This window comes from Trachemys scripta, chromosome 8 (assembly GCF_013100865.1).
Source record: "Trachemys scripta elegans isolate TJP31775 chromosome 8, CAS_Tse_1.0, whole genome shotgun sequence".
Classification (NCBI taxonomy): Eukaryota; Metazoa; Chordata; order Testudines; family Emydidae; genus Trachemys; species Trachemys scripta.
This window is the reverse complement of record NC_048305.1, coordinates 101,478,368-101,494,360: the sequence shown is the minus strand read 5'-3', so window position 1 is coordinate 101,494,360 and position 15,993 is coordinate 101,478,368. Positions and strand designations below refer to the sequence as shown.

At 47.1% G+C, this 15,993-nt stretch overlaps 1 protein-coding gene across 1 annotated transcript in view; it reads right to left on the bottom strand.

The window, feature by feature from the left end:
• Positions 1-2,026, bottom strand: part of SPATA6 (spermatogenesis associated 6) — a 54,671-nt gene extending 52,645 nt beyond the window's left edge. The window contains exon 1 of the mRNA XM_034778341.1: positions 1,885-2,026. Within this exon, the coding sequence (XP_034634232.1) occupies positions 1,885-1,932 (48 nt within the window). The 5' untranslated portion in view covers positions 1,933-2,026. The remainder of the gene's footprint in view (positions 1-1,884) is intronic.
• Positions 2,027-15,993: the final 13,967 nt, after the last annotated feature.

The window sequence follows — 15,993 nt, the reverse complement described above, 5'->3', positions numbered from 1 at the left end:
ACAACCCTAGGTTTAGCAGGCCAATGCTCAAACCACTGAGCTATCCCTCCCCCCTCCCCCCGTTATTTAAAACTGAATTGTCATGGTGTTGTAATTGTAGGGCTCCTGACTCAAAAAAGAGGGGAAGTTTGCAAAGTTATTTTAGGGGGGGGTTGCAGTTCTGCTACCTTCACTTCTGTGCTGCTGCTGCTGCTGGTGGCGCTGCCTTAGAGCTGAGCAGCTGGAGAGCGGCAGCTCCTGGCCAGCCCAACTCTGAGGGCAGAGCCACCAGCAACAGCGCAGAAGTAAGGGCGGCATGGTATGGCATTGCCATTCATACTTTTGCACTGTTGCTGGCAGGGCACTGCCTTCAGAGCTGGGCGCCTGACCAACAGCCGTCAATCTCTAGCCACCCAGCTTGGAAGTCAGCACAGAAGTAAGGGTGGCAATACCATGACCTCCCTGCAACTCCCTTTTGGGTCAGGACCCCCAATTTGAGAAACGCTGGTCTCCCCCCCGAAATCTGTATCCTGGTAGTCCATCGATCCAATGATGACAAATCTGTGAAGATCATCTATTGTTGGTCTCATGGTGTGCCCTCTGATGACTGTACAAGCCAATTCTAGAGGTGCACATTTTGCTGCAGATGGTGCATGGGAAGTTCGCGGGTCAGTGGACTGTGCGCTGCTGATGCTCTATGACGTCGTTCGCATGCCTCTTGTAGACGCCGGCAGCGGTCTTCCTCAAAGGCGATGCAGGTATTTCTGACTGTTGCACGCCACTGTGTTCTGTCGCTGGCGGCGTCCTCAAGATTCCTAGGTTTGATACTGCTGTACTGCAGATTGGCTTTGATGGTATCCTTGTAACGTTTCCGTGGACGACCTATATGCCGGATGCCCTGGGAGAGCTCACCATACAGAAGCGGATGGGGGATTCTGTTGGCATCCATGCGGCTAACGTGACCGGTCCAACGTAGCTGTGACTTCATGATCATCATTTCGATGCTTGTCATCTGGGCTCTCTCAAGGACCTCGAGATTGGACACTTTGTCTTGCCAGCGGATCTTCATGATGTTGCGGAGGCAGCGCATGTGAAATGCTTCGAGCTGCTTGATGTGACGCCTATACAGTGTCCATGTTTCGCACCCGTACAAAAGAGATGGAAGAACAACCGCTCTGTACACAAGCAGTTTTGTTGACATCCAGATGTTGTGGTGATTTAAAACTTTGACACGCAGACAGCCAAGTGCCTGGCTTGCTTTGGATAGTCGTGTGTTGATCTCATTATCCAGTGAGCCATCACTGGATATGACACTACCCAGGTATTTAAGGTATATCTTTAAATATATCTGACATCTATATAAGACTGGGTAAAAGCACACAACAGACCCGATTTCACAGGAGGAGACCAGATTTCACAGCCATGAATTTGGTAGGGCCCCAGCCATCAGAAATACCAGCAGCCTAAACTAATTCAATCCCCCCCCAGGTCTCCAGCGCCCCCCCGGTCTGTGCGGGTTCACGCCCTAGGAAGACTCGGACCCTCGGGCCCCGCGCTCAGCCCGCCAGGGGCCGGGCAAGGCGAGGGCGGCCAGCGGAGGAGGCTGAAACTAAGGGCGCCGCAGCCCATCACCGCGCGGCAGGGCGGGGCCGAAGAGGGACGCGGGGCCTTTTAACCCACCGGCCTGCTCGGATGGCGGCCCAGGCTCGAACCACAGCCCCGGTCACCGAGCAGCTCGGCGGCAGAGCCGAGGGCAATGAGAGCCGGACTCCAGCTCCTGGGGCGTGCGGCCGCGGCCTTCCCGTGCCTCAGTTTCCCCGCTGGGCAGCGGCGGCACATCCCCGGCCGCAGCGCGGGGTCCCGCTGGGGGCAGGCGCCAGGCCCCGCCCCGCCCCGCCCACTCACCGAGCGCAGCTCCAGCTCCAGGGCGCAGACCAGCGCCTTCCGCGGCATTGGGGGACCGGGCCGGGCGCGGGGGCTGCCCGGGGCCCTGGCCGGAGGGGGAAGGGCGGCTCCGGGCCCGCACAGGATGCGCCGCGCCGCTAGCTCGGCCCCGCCCGCAAGGAACGACGCCGTTGTCGTGGCAACCGGAACGTTTCCGGACGCTACCATGTGACCCAGGGCGGGGGCGGGGCTAATGGAATGACGTTAGCCCCATGGGCGGGGTCAGACCGAGCAAAGCCCTCGGAGGCTATGCGCATGCGTGATACGCGGAGCCCAGTGGCATTAGCGCTCGGGGGGCGGGGCCCCACGCTGTGCTCACAGCGTCCCTCCAACCCCTCCTGCACCGTGCCCCCAGCTGCAGGCGCCACTGGTCGGACCCCTCCATGCACCCTCCCATCGCTCCGCAGCTGTGAGCCCCTCCCACCCTGCCCCCCCCGGATCCTGCTCAGCCCCTCACCGCTGCAATCCCCATCCAGCACTCACACACCACCGCAACCCCCTGCACTTCCCTGCCCACAAACCGCCCTCCCAACCCTGCACCCCACTGCTGTGATCCCCACCCTACAGCACCCCACTGCCCACACACCACCACTCTCCTCCAGTCCACACACAGCCCCTCACCCCCCCTGCACCTTACTGCTGCAATCCGCAACCTGCGCCCCAACCCCACTTCCCACAAACCGCCCCTCCCAACCCTGCACCCCACCGCTGTGATCCCTACCCTGCAGCACCCCACTGCTCACAAACTGCCCCTCCCAACCCTGCACCCCACTGCTGTGATCCCCACCCTACAGCACCCCACTGCCCACACACCACCACTCTCCTCCAGTCCACACACAGCCCCTCACCCCCCCTGCACCTTACTGCTGCTATCCGCAACCTGCGCCCCAACCCCACTTCCCACAAACCGCCCCTCCCAACCCTGCACCCCACCGCTGTGATCCCTACCCTGCAGCACCCCACTGCTCACAAACTGCCCCTCCCAACCCTGCACCCCACTGCTGTGATCCCCACCCTACAGCACCCCACTGCCCACACACCACCACTGTCCTCCAGTCCACACACAGCCCCTCACCCCCCCACCTCACTGCTGCAATCCGCAACCTGCACCCACACAGCACCCCAACCTGCTTGCACCTCCCTGCCCACCAACTGCCCCTCCAAACCCTGCAGCACCCCACTGCCCACACCCCACCCCTCTCCCCCCCGTTCACATACGGCCCTGCATCTAACTGCTGCAATTCCCACCCTGCACCCACACACCGCCCCATCTGCCTGCCCACAAACCACCCCCCCAAACCTTCACCCCAGAGCTGTGATCCCTACCCTGCAGCACTCCACTGCCCACACACACCCTTTAGAATCATAGAATATCAGGGCTGGAAGGGACTTCAGGAGGTCATCTAGTCCAACCCCCTGATCAGAGCAGGACCATTCCCCAACTAAATCATCCCAGCCAGGGCTTTGTCAAGGCTGACCTTAAAAACCTCTAAGGAAGGAGATTCCATCACCTCCCTAGGTAACCCATTCCAGTGCTTCACCACCCTCCTAGTGAAAAAGTTTTTCCTAATATCCAACCTAATCCTCCCCTACTTGAGACCATTATTCCTTGTTCTGTCATCTGGTACCACTGAGAACAGTCTAGATCCCCCCCCCCCCACCCCAGTCCACACACGGCCCCTCACCACCCTGCACCTCACTGCTGCAATTCCCATCCTGCACCCATACACCGCCCCAACCCTGTCTCAGCCTGTAAAGTCTCCACTCCTGCACCCTACGGGGATCCGAGTCCTACTGCAGAAGCAATTTTCCTCCCCATCCTATTTAACTGGAGGGATGAGAGCCATTTGGATCTTTCAGTCATGATCTGGTCCAATGACTGCTCTGCACTATAGACCCAAGCAGCTCGATAGATAGGCTTTTAGGGAAGGATACCCTTTACTGATTAGCAACACTGGTGACCAGAGGTACAAGAAACACATGCTAGTTTAAAGGATTCGGGGTTTAAAAGGATATAAGCTTTCCCCTAGTATGGAAGTGCCTCTTCAACTCTGAATTCCTTTGCTTCTGCAGGCATAAATCTTCTCTTAGCATTATTTCCACTCAGTTTTATGGAGGTGAATAAAGATGTCTTGGTGGCTGCCTTGCATAATATTAATTTTTTGCACTCAGCTCCATCTAAACGATACGATCAAGAACCCAGTGCACCTTCTGCTGCTGCTCCCCCTATCTGGGCAATGTACAGAGAAAGTGAAAATCCTGGCAACAGGGAAGTAAATGGAAAAATTCCTCCTCCTAATTCTGCTTTCACTTCTACCAGTGAGAATCGGAGTAACCGCTAAAAGAATTGGAGTTACACCAGTACCAGACAAACATGAGGAGAATCATGACCCTATTTTCTTCAGTGGGAGTAGGATCAGGCTTTAGATCTGTTGCGGCAGGACATTTTCTAGACTATTCACTTAGTCCTGCTGACGGGGGTTCAGGGATCCAGAAATGTGGAGAAGGGAAGAAATCACATACATAAAGCAGTAGATAATATTGTGGTGATCAAAGTCTTGGAAGTACCCTGGATTAGAGAGAGGCAGAGTAGATAGTTTAGATCAGAGAGCAATTGTGCCTTGATCCAATTATTTTCCATTTCGTTTAATTTGTCTCTACCTTTAAAGCCTCCGTATTGACAGAGCAGCATAAAAGAGCCTTAACTTAACTAAGAATTGGGCCTCTTTTCTCTTGAGATTTCATCACTGAGAGTAATTGCCCTAACAATAATTGTGGCAAGTTCAATGAAAACATCTGCTCTATGTGCAGACCTGGAGGAGGGCAACAAAAAAATTGCTAGGCATGGAAAGATTTCCATATGAAAAGAAACAAAAGTTTAGGACTTATTTTATAGAGGGTAAGAATACAAGGTAATATGAAAATTAAAAGGCAACCTGTTCAAAAATTATAAAAGAAAGTGCTTTATAAAGACATAATTAATCAGTGGAACTCACTGCTACAACAAATTAGTGAAGCAAAGATCTTCAGAGGATTTGGAAAGCTAGATATTTATATGAACAATAGGAATACCTGCAGCTGGGGCAGTGATTGTCTTTGTTCTGTGTTAATACAACACCTAGCACAGTGGGATCCTGCGCCACGACTAGTGGACCTAAGCACAATTGCAATGCAAATAAATAAATTATAATACATAAAGGGATGTGCTCATGCTACAAGACCAGACTTAGGGTTAGTAAGAAACTTCTCCCATAGGCATCTTATTGCATAGTTGTTGGGGTTTAATATTTGCCTCAGAAATTTCTGAAACCAACCACTGTGTGAGAGAGGATACTGAACTCGATGGACCTATTGTCTGATCTACTAGGACAATACCTGTGTTCACATCTCACTCCTATCTCCAGATTAATTACTGGGATAACGGTACCTTGCACAGTGCAGTCATATGGCAAGATTTTGATTAGTTAAGTTGAGGAGGCTGAGTGAGAGTTACAGAGGGTGCCGCTGCAGCTTGGTAAAGCAGTTTCCACTGTAAAAATAAAGTCCTGTTGAAGCTTGTTAGTACCTTGCCTGGTTGATACAACAACTCACGGCAGTGAAGACACCATGGTAAGTCGATCTAAGTAGGTTGACTTCAGCTACGTTATTCATATAGCTGAAGTGGTGTAACTTAGATCGATCCTGCCCCCAGTGTAGACCAGGCCTCAATCTCGATGTTTCTTCTTGCTTTTTACAGCCTCTCTTTCAGTTCTGATCGGGGGAAGTGATCTCTATTCTGCTACTAAGCAGATAGTGACTTTGGCTGAAGTGAATATCTAGCTTTGACTTTTGAAGTAAATTGTGACTGAAGTAAAGCCAAGGTTATATTTTCACGAAGAGACAACATATCTCGATAGTCAGCCTATGCATTGATACCTACATTCTGCGTATCTTCAACACTCTCATTATTACAGTGACGTTTCAGAGTGTAAGCAGTTTCTCCATTGAAATGAACAGTCTAAGAGAGGAGAAGAAATGGATGGATCTATTTTAACGTGCTTTCATTACATAACATTTATTCCATATCTCAGTGTTATTGGCTTTGGCTGAAGTAAACTATAGAAAATTACTCAATCATTTTTCACTCAGTCACAAACCAAGGACTGTTTTATGAAGTTCACATACCCATAGTCATCATTTAGGCCCTGGTTCTGGAAAACAACCCTTACTTAGATTATCACTTAAGGGGGATATGATAGAGATCTATAAAATCATGAATGGTGTGGAGAAAGTGAAAAGAGAAGTGTTATTTACCCATTCATATAAACACAAGAACCAGGTTTCACCCAATGAAATTAATAGGCAGCAGGTTTAGAACAAACATAAGGAAGTACTTCCTCACGCCACACGCAGTCAACATGTGGAACTTGTCAGAGGATGTCATGAAGGCCAAAAGTATAACTGGGTTAAAGAAAGAATTAAATACATTTTAGCCAAGATTATGAGGGACACAACCTCATGCTCTCGTTGTCCCTATACCTCAGACTGCCAGAAGCTGGAACTGGGTGGTAGGGGATGGATTACACCCTCTGAAGCATCTACTTCTGGTCACTGTCAGAAGACAGGGCTAGATGGACCACTGGTCTGACGCAGCATGGTCATTCTTATGTAAGATATAACAGAAACAGTTCAAAACAATCATCAGGTGCCCAAAATAAAGCCCATCACCACAACACAAACATTTCTATTTAGCTCTAGCATCTTCTATTCAATCACAGCGCTTCTTCCATCCCAGTCTCTTCTCACAGCCGCTCCTCCTAGTTGAAACTTGTTGACCTTATTGAGATTACAGGAAAAAAACATCCCGATGTGTAGAAAGAATAGTAAATATGGCAGGTGACCAGCTTGGCTTAACAGTGAAATCCTTGCTGATCTTAAACGCAAAAAAGAAGCTTACAAGAAGTGGAAGATTGGACAAATGACCAGGGAGGAGTATAAAAATATTGCTCAGGCATGCAGGAGTGAAATCAGGAAGGCCAAATCGCACTTGGAGTTGCAGGTAGTAAGAGATGTTAAGAGTAACAAGAAGGGTTTCTTCAGGTATGTTAGCAACAAGAAGAAAGTCAAGGAAAGTGTGGGCACCTTACTGAATGAGGGAGGCAACCTAGTGACAGAGGATGCGGAAAAAGCTAATGTACTCAATGCTTTTTTTGCCTGTGTCTTCACAAACAAGGTCAGCTCCCAGACTGCTGCCTGGGCAGCACAGTATGGGGAGGAGGTGACCAGCCCTCTGTGGAGAAAGAAGTGGTTCGGGACAACTTAGAAAAACTGGATGAGCACAAGTCCATGGGGCCGGATGCGCTGCATCCGAGGGTGCTAAAGGAGTTGGCGGATGTGATTGCAGAGCCATTGGCCATTATCTTTGAAAACGCATGGTGATCGGGGGAGGTCCCAGATGACTGGAAAAAGGCTAATGTAATGCCCATCTTTTTAAAAGGGAAGAAGGAGGATCCGGGGAACTACAGGCCAGTCAGCCTCACTTCAGTCCCTGGAAAAGTCATGGAGCAGGTTCTCAAGGAATCAATTCTGAAGCACTTAGAGGAGAGGAAAGTGATCAGGAACAGTCAGCATGGATTCACCAAGAACAAGTCATACCTGACTAACTTATTTGCCTTCTATGAGGAGATAACTGGGTCTGTGGATGAGGGGAAAGCAGTGAATGTTTTATTCCTTGACTTTAGCAAAGCTTTTGATACAGTCTCCCACAGTATTCTTGCCGGCAAGTTAAAGAAGTATGGACTGGATGACTGGACTATAAGGTGGATAGAAAGCTGGCTAGATTGTCGGGCTCAACGGGTAGTGATCAATGGCTCCATGTCTAGTTGGCAGCCGGTTTCAAGCGGAGTGCCCCAGTGGCGTAGCCAGCTTTTAAGCTCCTCCGGCTGTGGCTGCCGGCCCACAGCCAGCCTGCGGCCCCACCCCTCCACTCCTCTGTCCGCTGGGCCACAGCCAGCCTGCACCCCCCTCCCTCGCTCCTCCGGCCACGGCTGCCGGCCCGCCGCCAGCCTGTGCCCCCCCCTTCTCCAGCCGCGTCCCCCCTCGCTCCTCCGTCCGCTTTTGCAAAGTGTGCTGAGGGGAAGCGGCTGCTTCCTCTGCACCCCGCTAGCTACACTACTGGAGTGCCCCAAGGGTCGGTCCTGGGGCCAGTTTTGTTCAATATCTTCATTAATGATCTAGATGATGGCATGGACTGCACTCTCAGCAAGTTTGCAGATGACACTAAACTGGGAGGAGTGGTAGATACGCTGGATATGATACAGAGAGATAGGATACAGAGGGACCTAGACAAATTAGAGGATTGGGCCAAAAGAAACCTGATGAGGTTCAACAAGGACAAGTGCAGAGTCCTGCACTTAGGATGGAAGAATCCCAATCACTGTTACAGACTAGGGATCGAATGGCTGGGAAGCAGTTCTGCAGAAAAGGACCTAGGGGTTACAGTGGACGAAAAGCTGGATATGAGTCAACAGTGTGCTCTTGTTGCCAAGAAGGCTAATGGTATTTTGGGCTGTATAAGTAGGGGCATTGCCAGCAGATCGAGGGACGTGATCATTCCCCTCTATTCAACATTGGTGAGGCCTCATCTGGAGTACTGTGTCCAGTTTTAGGCCCCACACTACAGGAAGGATGTGGAAAAATTGGAGAGAGTCCAGCGGAGAGCAACAAAAATGATTAGGGGGCTGGAGCACATGACTTATGAGGAGAGGCTGAGGGAACTGGGATTGTTTAGTCTGCAGAAGAGAAGAATGAAAGGGGATTTGATAGCTGCTTTCGACTACCTGAAAGGGGGTTCCAAAGAGGATGGATCTAGACTGTTCTCAGTGGTACCAGGTGACAGAACAAGGAGTAATGGTCTCAAGTTGCAGTAGGGGAGGATTAGGTTGGATATTAGGAAAAACTTTTTCACTAGAAGGATGGTGAAGCACTGGAATGGGTTACCTAGGGAGGTGGTGGAATCTCCTTCCTTAGAGGTTTTTAAGGTCAGGCTTGACAAAGCCCTGGCTGGGTTGATTTAGTTGGGAATTGATCCTGCTTTGAGCAGGGGGTTGGACTAGATGACCTCCCAAGGTCCCTTCCAACCCTGATATTCTATGGTTCTATGAAACTCAGCCCTCCAGCTCTGACCTTCAGGGCCAAACTCAGTCAGGGTTTCTCTCAGGACCTTCCTCCTCACTGGGTTCTGGCATCCAAATTACCCTGATGTCAAAGTCCTTCCTGCAGCAGCTTCACTCACTCCCTGCAATTTCTGGAGCTTGCACTCTTTGCAGCTTCCTACTGCTCCTTATAGGGAATCACCTACTCCAAGCCAGGTGTAATCAGAGTTGTCTAGCACCAGGCCCTCCAGCTTTTCAAAGGCAAGCCAGCCTGTAGCAGTCTTCTGGTTTTGTTTTGTTTTTTTTCTTGGATGGCTCCCATCAAAGTACTGATTTATCTGGTAATTTTTGATGAGACCATAGCCACTGGAGGAATAGGCCAATTGTGCAAATCAGAACTCAGTGGTACTAATCAGAATCTCGCCATATGACTGAATGTTAGACACATTGGTCCGTATTCATCCTGCCTGTAATTCCAGTGAAGTCAACCCTATCACAGCTACAAACAGTACATTCATTCCTTCTCTGGCATATGAAGGATGATTTTACACCTCTAAAAGGTCACAGCTGCACCCTTTTATCAGTTCAAAACAGGTGACACTTCTTCATAGATTATGTAAAAAATGCAATCAGGATTCTCCTATGTGGAGACACTGCACAAGAGAAGTTTCAGCCTGAAACAAAATTCTTCCAACTAAGTTATAAACTCCTGAAAATGGGGGTTTATAATGGGACTGCTGATAGCCCCTTAACAATAGCCGTGTGAATGGAGCTGCTACAATTAATGATACTTCAGGAAGATTTATGGTCCTTAGACAGGGATAAAACAGAAATATCATTTCTCCTCTTTGCCTCCCATCATTTTATCCTCTATGAAATTTTATGTGAAATAAGTCAAATGAAAAATGTAAGCTCTTAATCTTTTCCAAGAGTCCTGTCTCTCACTTGATGAACACTTTTGTAGAATAAATTAGGGGGTTTTATTTCTCATGTATGTACCGCTTTGTATTTGAAAAAGCAAAGCAAAGAACATTGTCAGGCTGGCAAAGTGACTCCAGATGATTGTGGTGGAGGAACTAGAATGTAGCACCTGAAAGTGGAATTTCATTGTTGTACCACCCCAATGCCAATGATCCTGATTTGGCAATAACTCAGTGTAAATGGCTGGGGAGGGTAGAAAAGGGAATGGATGTTGTTCTGCTAGCATATAAAGAGCTGGACAATATAGTACTGTATTTTAGGGCTTCTGCTAAGAAAAGTGTGCAGTGATGTCTCTGTCCACAACAACAATAGCTAAGTGGCCAGTCAGGGAAACTAAAAGAGACGACTTGATTATAGTGTCTTAGTACCTTTGCAGGAAGAAAATATGAGTTACTAAAAGGCTCTTTAATCTAATGGAGAAAGGCATAATAAGAACCAATGGCGGGAAGCTGAAGCCAGACAAATTCACATTAGAAAAAGGCACACATTTTTAACAGGGAGGGTTTTTACCCACTGGAACAAACTCCTGAAGGAAGTGGTGGATTCTCTATTTCATAGATTCTAAGCTCAGAAGGGATATTTGTGATCATCTAGTCTGACCTCCTGCTTACCACAGGCCAGAGAACTTCCGTACAACAATTCCTACAGCAGATCTTCTAGAAAAAAAACCTCCAATCTTGATTTAAAAACGGTCAGTGATGGAGAATCCACCACAGCCTTTTGTAAATGGTTCCAGTGGTTCATTACTCTCATCGTTACAAACGTAGGCCTTGTTTCCAGTCTGAATTTGTCTAGTTTGAACTTCCAGCCATTGGATCATGAGGTCTTCAAATCAAGACTGGATGCCTTTTGAGAAAATATGCTTTAGCCAAAACACAAGTTGTACTGTAGTCAGACACAAGTTATTGAGCTGAATACAGGAGTATCTGGGGGAAATGTAATTGCCTGTGATATACAGGAAGGCAGACTAGATGATATAATGGTCCCTTCAGGCCTTAAACTCCATGAATCTATGAAGTATGTTAATAAAATGCAGTAATAAAAGATGGAGGGTTGTGCAGAGGCTAACGTGGGGGGGGGGGGGGGAGAATTTTTGTTTATGTTCCTGAGTTGCTGTGAGTGATCTTGGGTAAGTCACTTAGCCTCTGTGTGCCTCAATATTTATCTAATTCACATGGCCCCTTGTGACTTATTTTAAAAAAAAAGCCGGTGTTTTATATTGTATCTATTTCAGGAGTTTGTACTGCTACCCGTCACGTCACATCTGAGCAGCTTCCACATTAAGCAGAATGGCAATTGTAAAGTCAGTCGTGAATTTCATGTGGCGTCTGGCTCTTTTCCTTATTGTAAGCTGTAGTGTTTTGCACCATTACAGTAAATACAATTTTACTTTCTTTAAATAAGGGCTGAGGCTACATTAGCTAGTATAGAGTCCTGAAATTGTTGGTTGAATCTTTCGTCCTTTAAAATTGCTCGGATCCAGCAGGAACAAAGGGTCCTTTTTACAGGAACACAGTGTTTTCAAAGGAATTCACTCCACAAAGCAGGAAATTCCCTCGTGGAAAGAAACTATTTTAAAGGGCCAGCACTGTGTTATGGCTATGATTGGTGCTTTTCCTACCAAGCACCATAAAATCATTCGCGGCAATAGGCAGAAGTGGGGGTGAAAGCATAGAACAGCTTGCACAGGAACAGAATGAAAATGCAGCCACGAAAAAGAGAAGAATTGAAATCCAAAAGAAATGCAATTGTCAGTTAAGATTCTGGCAGGCTGCTGCAAGGGGTGAATATAAGAGGAGGGGGGAGGGGAAGGGTGAGTGAGGATTTTTGTTAATCACAGGCTAAAGGAAGAAGGAAAGCTTTAAAATGAGCTTTTAAAAAGCAAAAGTGACTTGTCAGCCTGAAGGGGAGAATTCCAGATCAGCACAAATGTAGGATAAAATGTCTGCGGGAGGTAGAATATAGGGAGACACCTTGTGCTCTGAGCTTTCCGATTAACATCTCATGGTGGGGGGCTCTTCTCAGCTCTGTCTGTATGACATTTGGAAAGTCACAATTCCTCCAGTCTGCAATGTACAGTGGGGATATTAATATGTACCCACCTTTGAGCATCAAGCATAAAACTTATCCCCTTTGCAAAGCACTAGCTTGTCATCGGAAAGGCCCTACTTAAGTACAAAATATTATCACTACTAAAATCTATTTTTAATTTCTGCTAATTGCAACATAAGAAGGAATGGTCCTTAGCGGAGCTTGGTATGTGGATTGCTGATTAAATGTTGACATGCTAGAAAAAAAATCAATATGAATAGTGGTTACTTGCCACTGCTTGAGATCTTTCCAACTGAACACTTTCATTTAAAAATACTAAAACTCACTAGAACACATTGCAGACTAATCACTTCCCAAACACATTTGTAATCAACCTTACCCTCTCCCGCTCCTCCCCCCACTTCCATGAAATCATTTTAGATCAATAAACCCTTAAGAGCTCAGTTCAGCTCTCAGTTACAGCAGAATAAATAAGGACCGATTCCACTAACTTAACAGGCATTCATTCTGGTGTGTCACTGGGTGCAAACAGACCTTAACTGGCACTTAAGTGGTTCATAGTCCTTGGGTTGACCCTCTGCATGCTGGTGAATTTCAGTCTTTGAGAGCAGAATTTGACCTGTTATGTTTTACCTGCATGAACTTAATTTAAAACCCAAACAAACGGATTTGTTTTGTTTGGGAGGACGGGGAGGGCACTGGCATGGAAGGGGGAAAAATTGGCTAAACGTGCTTGCTCTATGCCACTACACTCCATACCAACTTTCAGCCTGGCATGATTTTTTTTTTTTTTTAACAACCAAAGTTACAAAAAACCTTCCGAGAACTGGGCTTTATGAGGGTCACGCCTACACAGCTGTAACAGCCACTTCACAAATGGGCCGCTGCTTATGAACCACAAGAATAATATGGCTGAATGTGCCGACTTTTGCAGTTTTCTCCTCTTTTGTTGAAACTAATGAGTCACGATTAGAGTAATGCTTTTCTGTGACTCCAAAACCATTTTGCTTAATGAGGTACTAAGTCTTTATAATTAGGCCCAGAAGGGAACTGGGATGTGGCCCCTTAAGAGCAATAATTATTTAGGTTATTTATGGTAATAAAAAATCGAAAATAGGAATTCTTCCTCAGAATGTGACTATTTATTCTTTTACATATTGCCTAAGAGGCAATTACCCTATTAAGGCTAAAGACATTAATTGAAATGTAAATTAAATGTAAATCGACTAATTAAATTGATATGTAATGAACTTGTCATGCAGGCCTCTGAGATCAGATGCATTCTGCTAATAAACAAGTATTACAGAAGCACAATTGCCCCAACAGAGGTAAGGTTTTTGAAGTGCTGCCTTTATGTATCCCCTATACTCAAGGCTTTGGGTTGCATAATTAGAGGCTGAAGAGCGATTGTAAAAAAAATGACATTGTGAGTTTCCAGATTTATTCTCTCTCAATTATGCCCAAGATCAATTTTGTTCCACCACAAGAGAGTTTTCCTAAATGAGAGTGCCCCACACTGCAGCTGGATTCTGGTTTCCTCTTGCGGACTAGGCTCTTTCTGCCTCTTACGTGAACGCCAGAGGTTGCGGAGTGTCCCATAAAAATCCATATGACCACTACCCTATCCTCCTTCAAGTCTCTCCTTACATCTCAGCTCTGCCATCATGTTTATAAGCTGCTCTCCAACCGCTAGGCAGCTGGTGCTCTGTGTCCACTGCTTCTTACACTTATAATGGTCTCACGGTTACCGTTCCCTATGAGTTTGTTGCATCCATTTCTCTCCCATCTCATACGAAGATTGTAAGCTCTTTGGGGGCAGGAGCCATCTTTCTGTTGGGTGTGTACAGTGTCTAGCTCCAGGGGTGCCTTGCAGTGCGATGCAATACAAATAAAAAAAAAATAAAGATTCTGCAATCAGAATGGTGCTGGCAATTGCGTTCATGATGCACAAGGCAGAAGAGAGTCTGGTTAGCATTGGCGGTGGGAGAATGAGCTGGAGTAGCATCTTGCTTTTCTCAGTAAAGAGAGCATGCAAGGGTGAAGGCACACAGGTTAACCGGTCCAAGGCGGCCTTTGATATGGTGAGGTAGCAGAACTCCATGAATAGAAATGTAAAGGACAACCTCAGCTCTCCTTCATTTACTTGTTTATTTTGTGACCTGGGGGCTAATGCATCTCAAACAAATACATGTCCTTGTGAGAACATAAGAGTGGCCATATTGGGTCAGACCAAAGGTCCATCTAGCCCAGTATCCTGTCTTCCGACAGTGGCCAATGCCAGGTGCCCCAGAGGGGTTGAACAGCACAGGTAATCATCAAATGATTCCTCCCCTGTTGCCTTTTCCCAGCTTCTGAGAAACAGAGGCTAGGGACACCATCTCTGCCCATTAATGGACCTATCCTCCATGAACTTTTCTAGTTCTTTTTGGAATCCTGTTATAGTCTTGTATAATAGAAACCTACTTCCACAAATAGCAGCTGATCCCCTAACATTGGTGTAAATAGAAACCACTCACCCCGCTGGGAAAGCAGATAAAGAGGGGTCTAGACATGGCAGAACCAAGGCGTGGCTTAGAATTTGGGAAATTTTTGCCAATAGCTTTCCCCAGAACTCCCCCAGCTGTAGCCACACCTTGACATTTAAGCATAATTGTTTTGCACTTACTAACTCTTTCTTTCCATGCATAATTTACTCCACCCTGGTGTCCTTTGTGGGTAGGGGTAGTTAATAAACATGTCGACTATGGTTTCTTTTAAACTTTAATACAGCATCTTGACTCATACTATTGAAAAACACTCCAGTCTGAAGTTTACAGAGCAATTAAAGACCCTCCTGGGGCCCCCGCTACACAGAGAGTGTCAGTGTATGTAGATTAGAAATTGTGAAGATTCTCCCTCCGGCTGAAGAGTTCCCAGACAAATTCCAGAGATCATCAAGTATTCATATTTCAGTGGGCTTTGTGTCGTACACAACATACCAGTGTAATTAAACTACAATGCGCCTCATCTAATAAACTTTTGGATCTGGCTATGCGTCTATTAATTTCTTTTAATTAGCTACTATCAAGAAATAAAATGAACATCAGTCTAAAGCTGCATCTTTGCTGCTGGAAAACATGCACTCTGGGAAGAGCTTTCTGTTCTAATCTGGGTGGTTGTACCGCATGTAGAGCCATGGTCTAGGAGGACTTCACAACGGCGAAAAAACCTGACAAAGTGAAGAGCCTCTCTTTAATTCCTACTGCCTGGGTGAGGGGGTGTCGTTGATGGATGTATATTACCATCTTATGGAAAAGACCAGCTGACGAGGTGGGTTTCACATTTAGAATGGACGTGGAAAGCTTTGATCCCTCTGACTAGGAACCTCTAATTTTATGCGTCTTGTCTTTGATTCTTTCATTGACATCCACGAGCTGCAGAGGAAAAAACATTCCCTGAGGTAACTCAGTCTGTGCCATTTAGGGTTTGGGGCTCAATCCTGCAAGCTTCTGTCTTTCTCTGGTACTTATGTAGCCTCCATCACTACACTGTCTGAGCACCTCACACTCTTCACAACACCCCGTGAAGCATTATTATCCCATTTTATAGAAGAGGCATAGAGACACTAAGGCCTGATCTACACTGTGGGGGAGAAGGGGGAGTGACCTAAGATACATAACTTGAGCTACGAGAATAGCGTAGCTGAAGTCGACGTATCTTTGGTCGACTTACCTCACATCCTCACGGCATGGGGTCGACTGCCGCCACTCCCCTGTCCACTCTGCTTCCGCCTCTCGCCGCGTTGGAGTACAGGAGTCGACGGCAGAGTGATCGGGGATCGATTTATCATGTCTCTACACTAGACATGATAAATCCATCCCCGATAGATCGATCACTACCTGCCGATCCGGGTCCTCTCCTTACC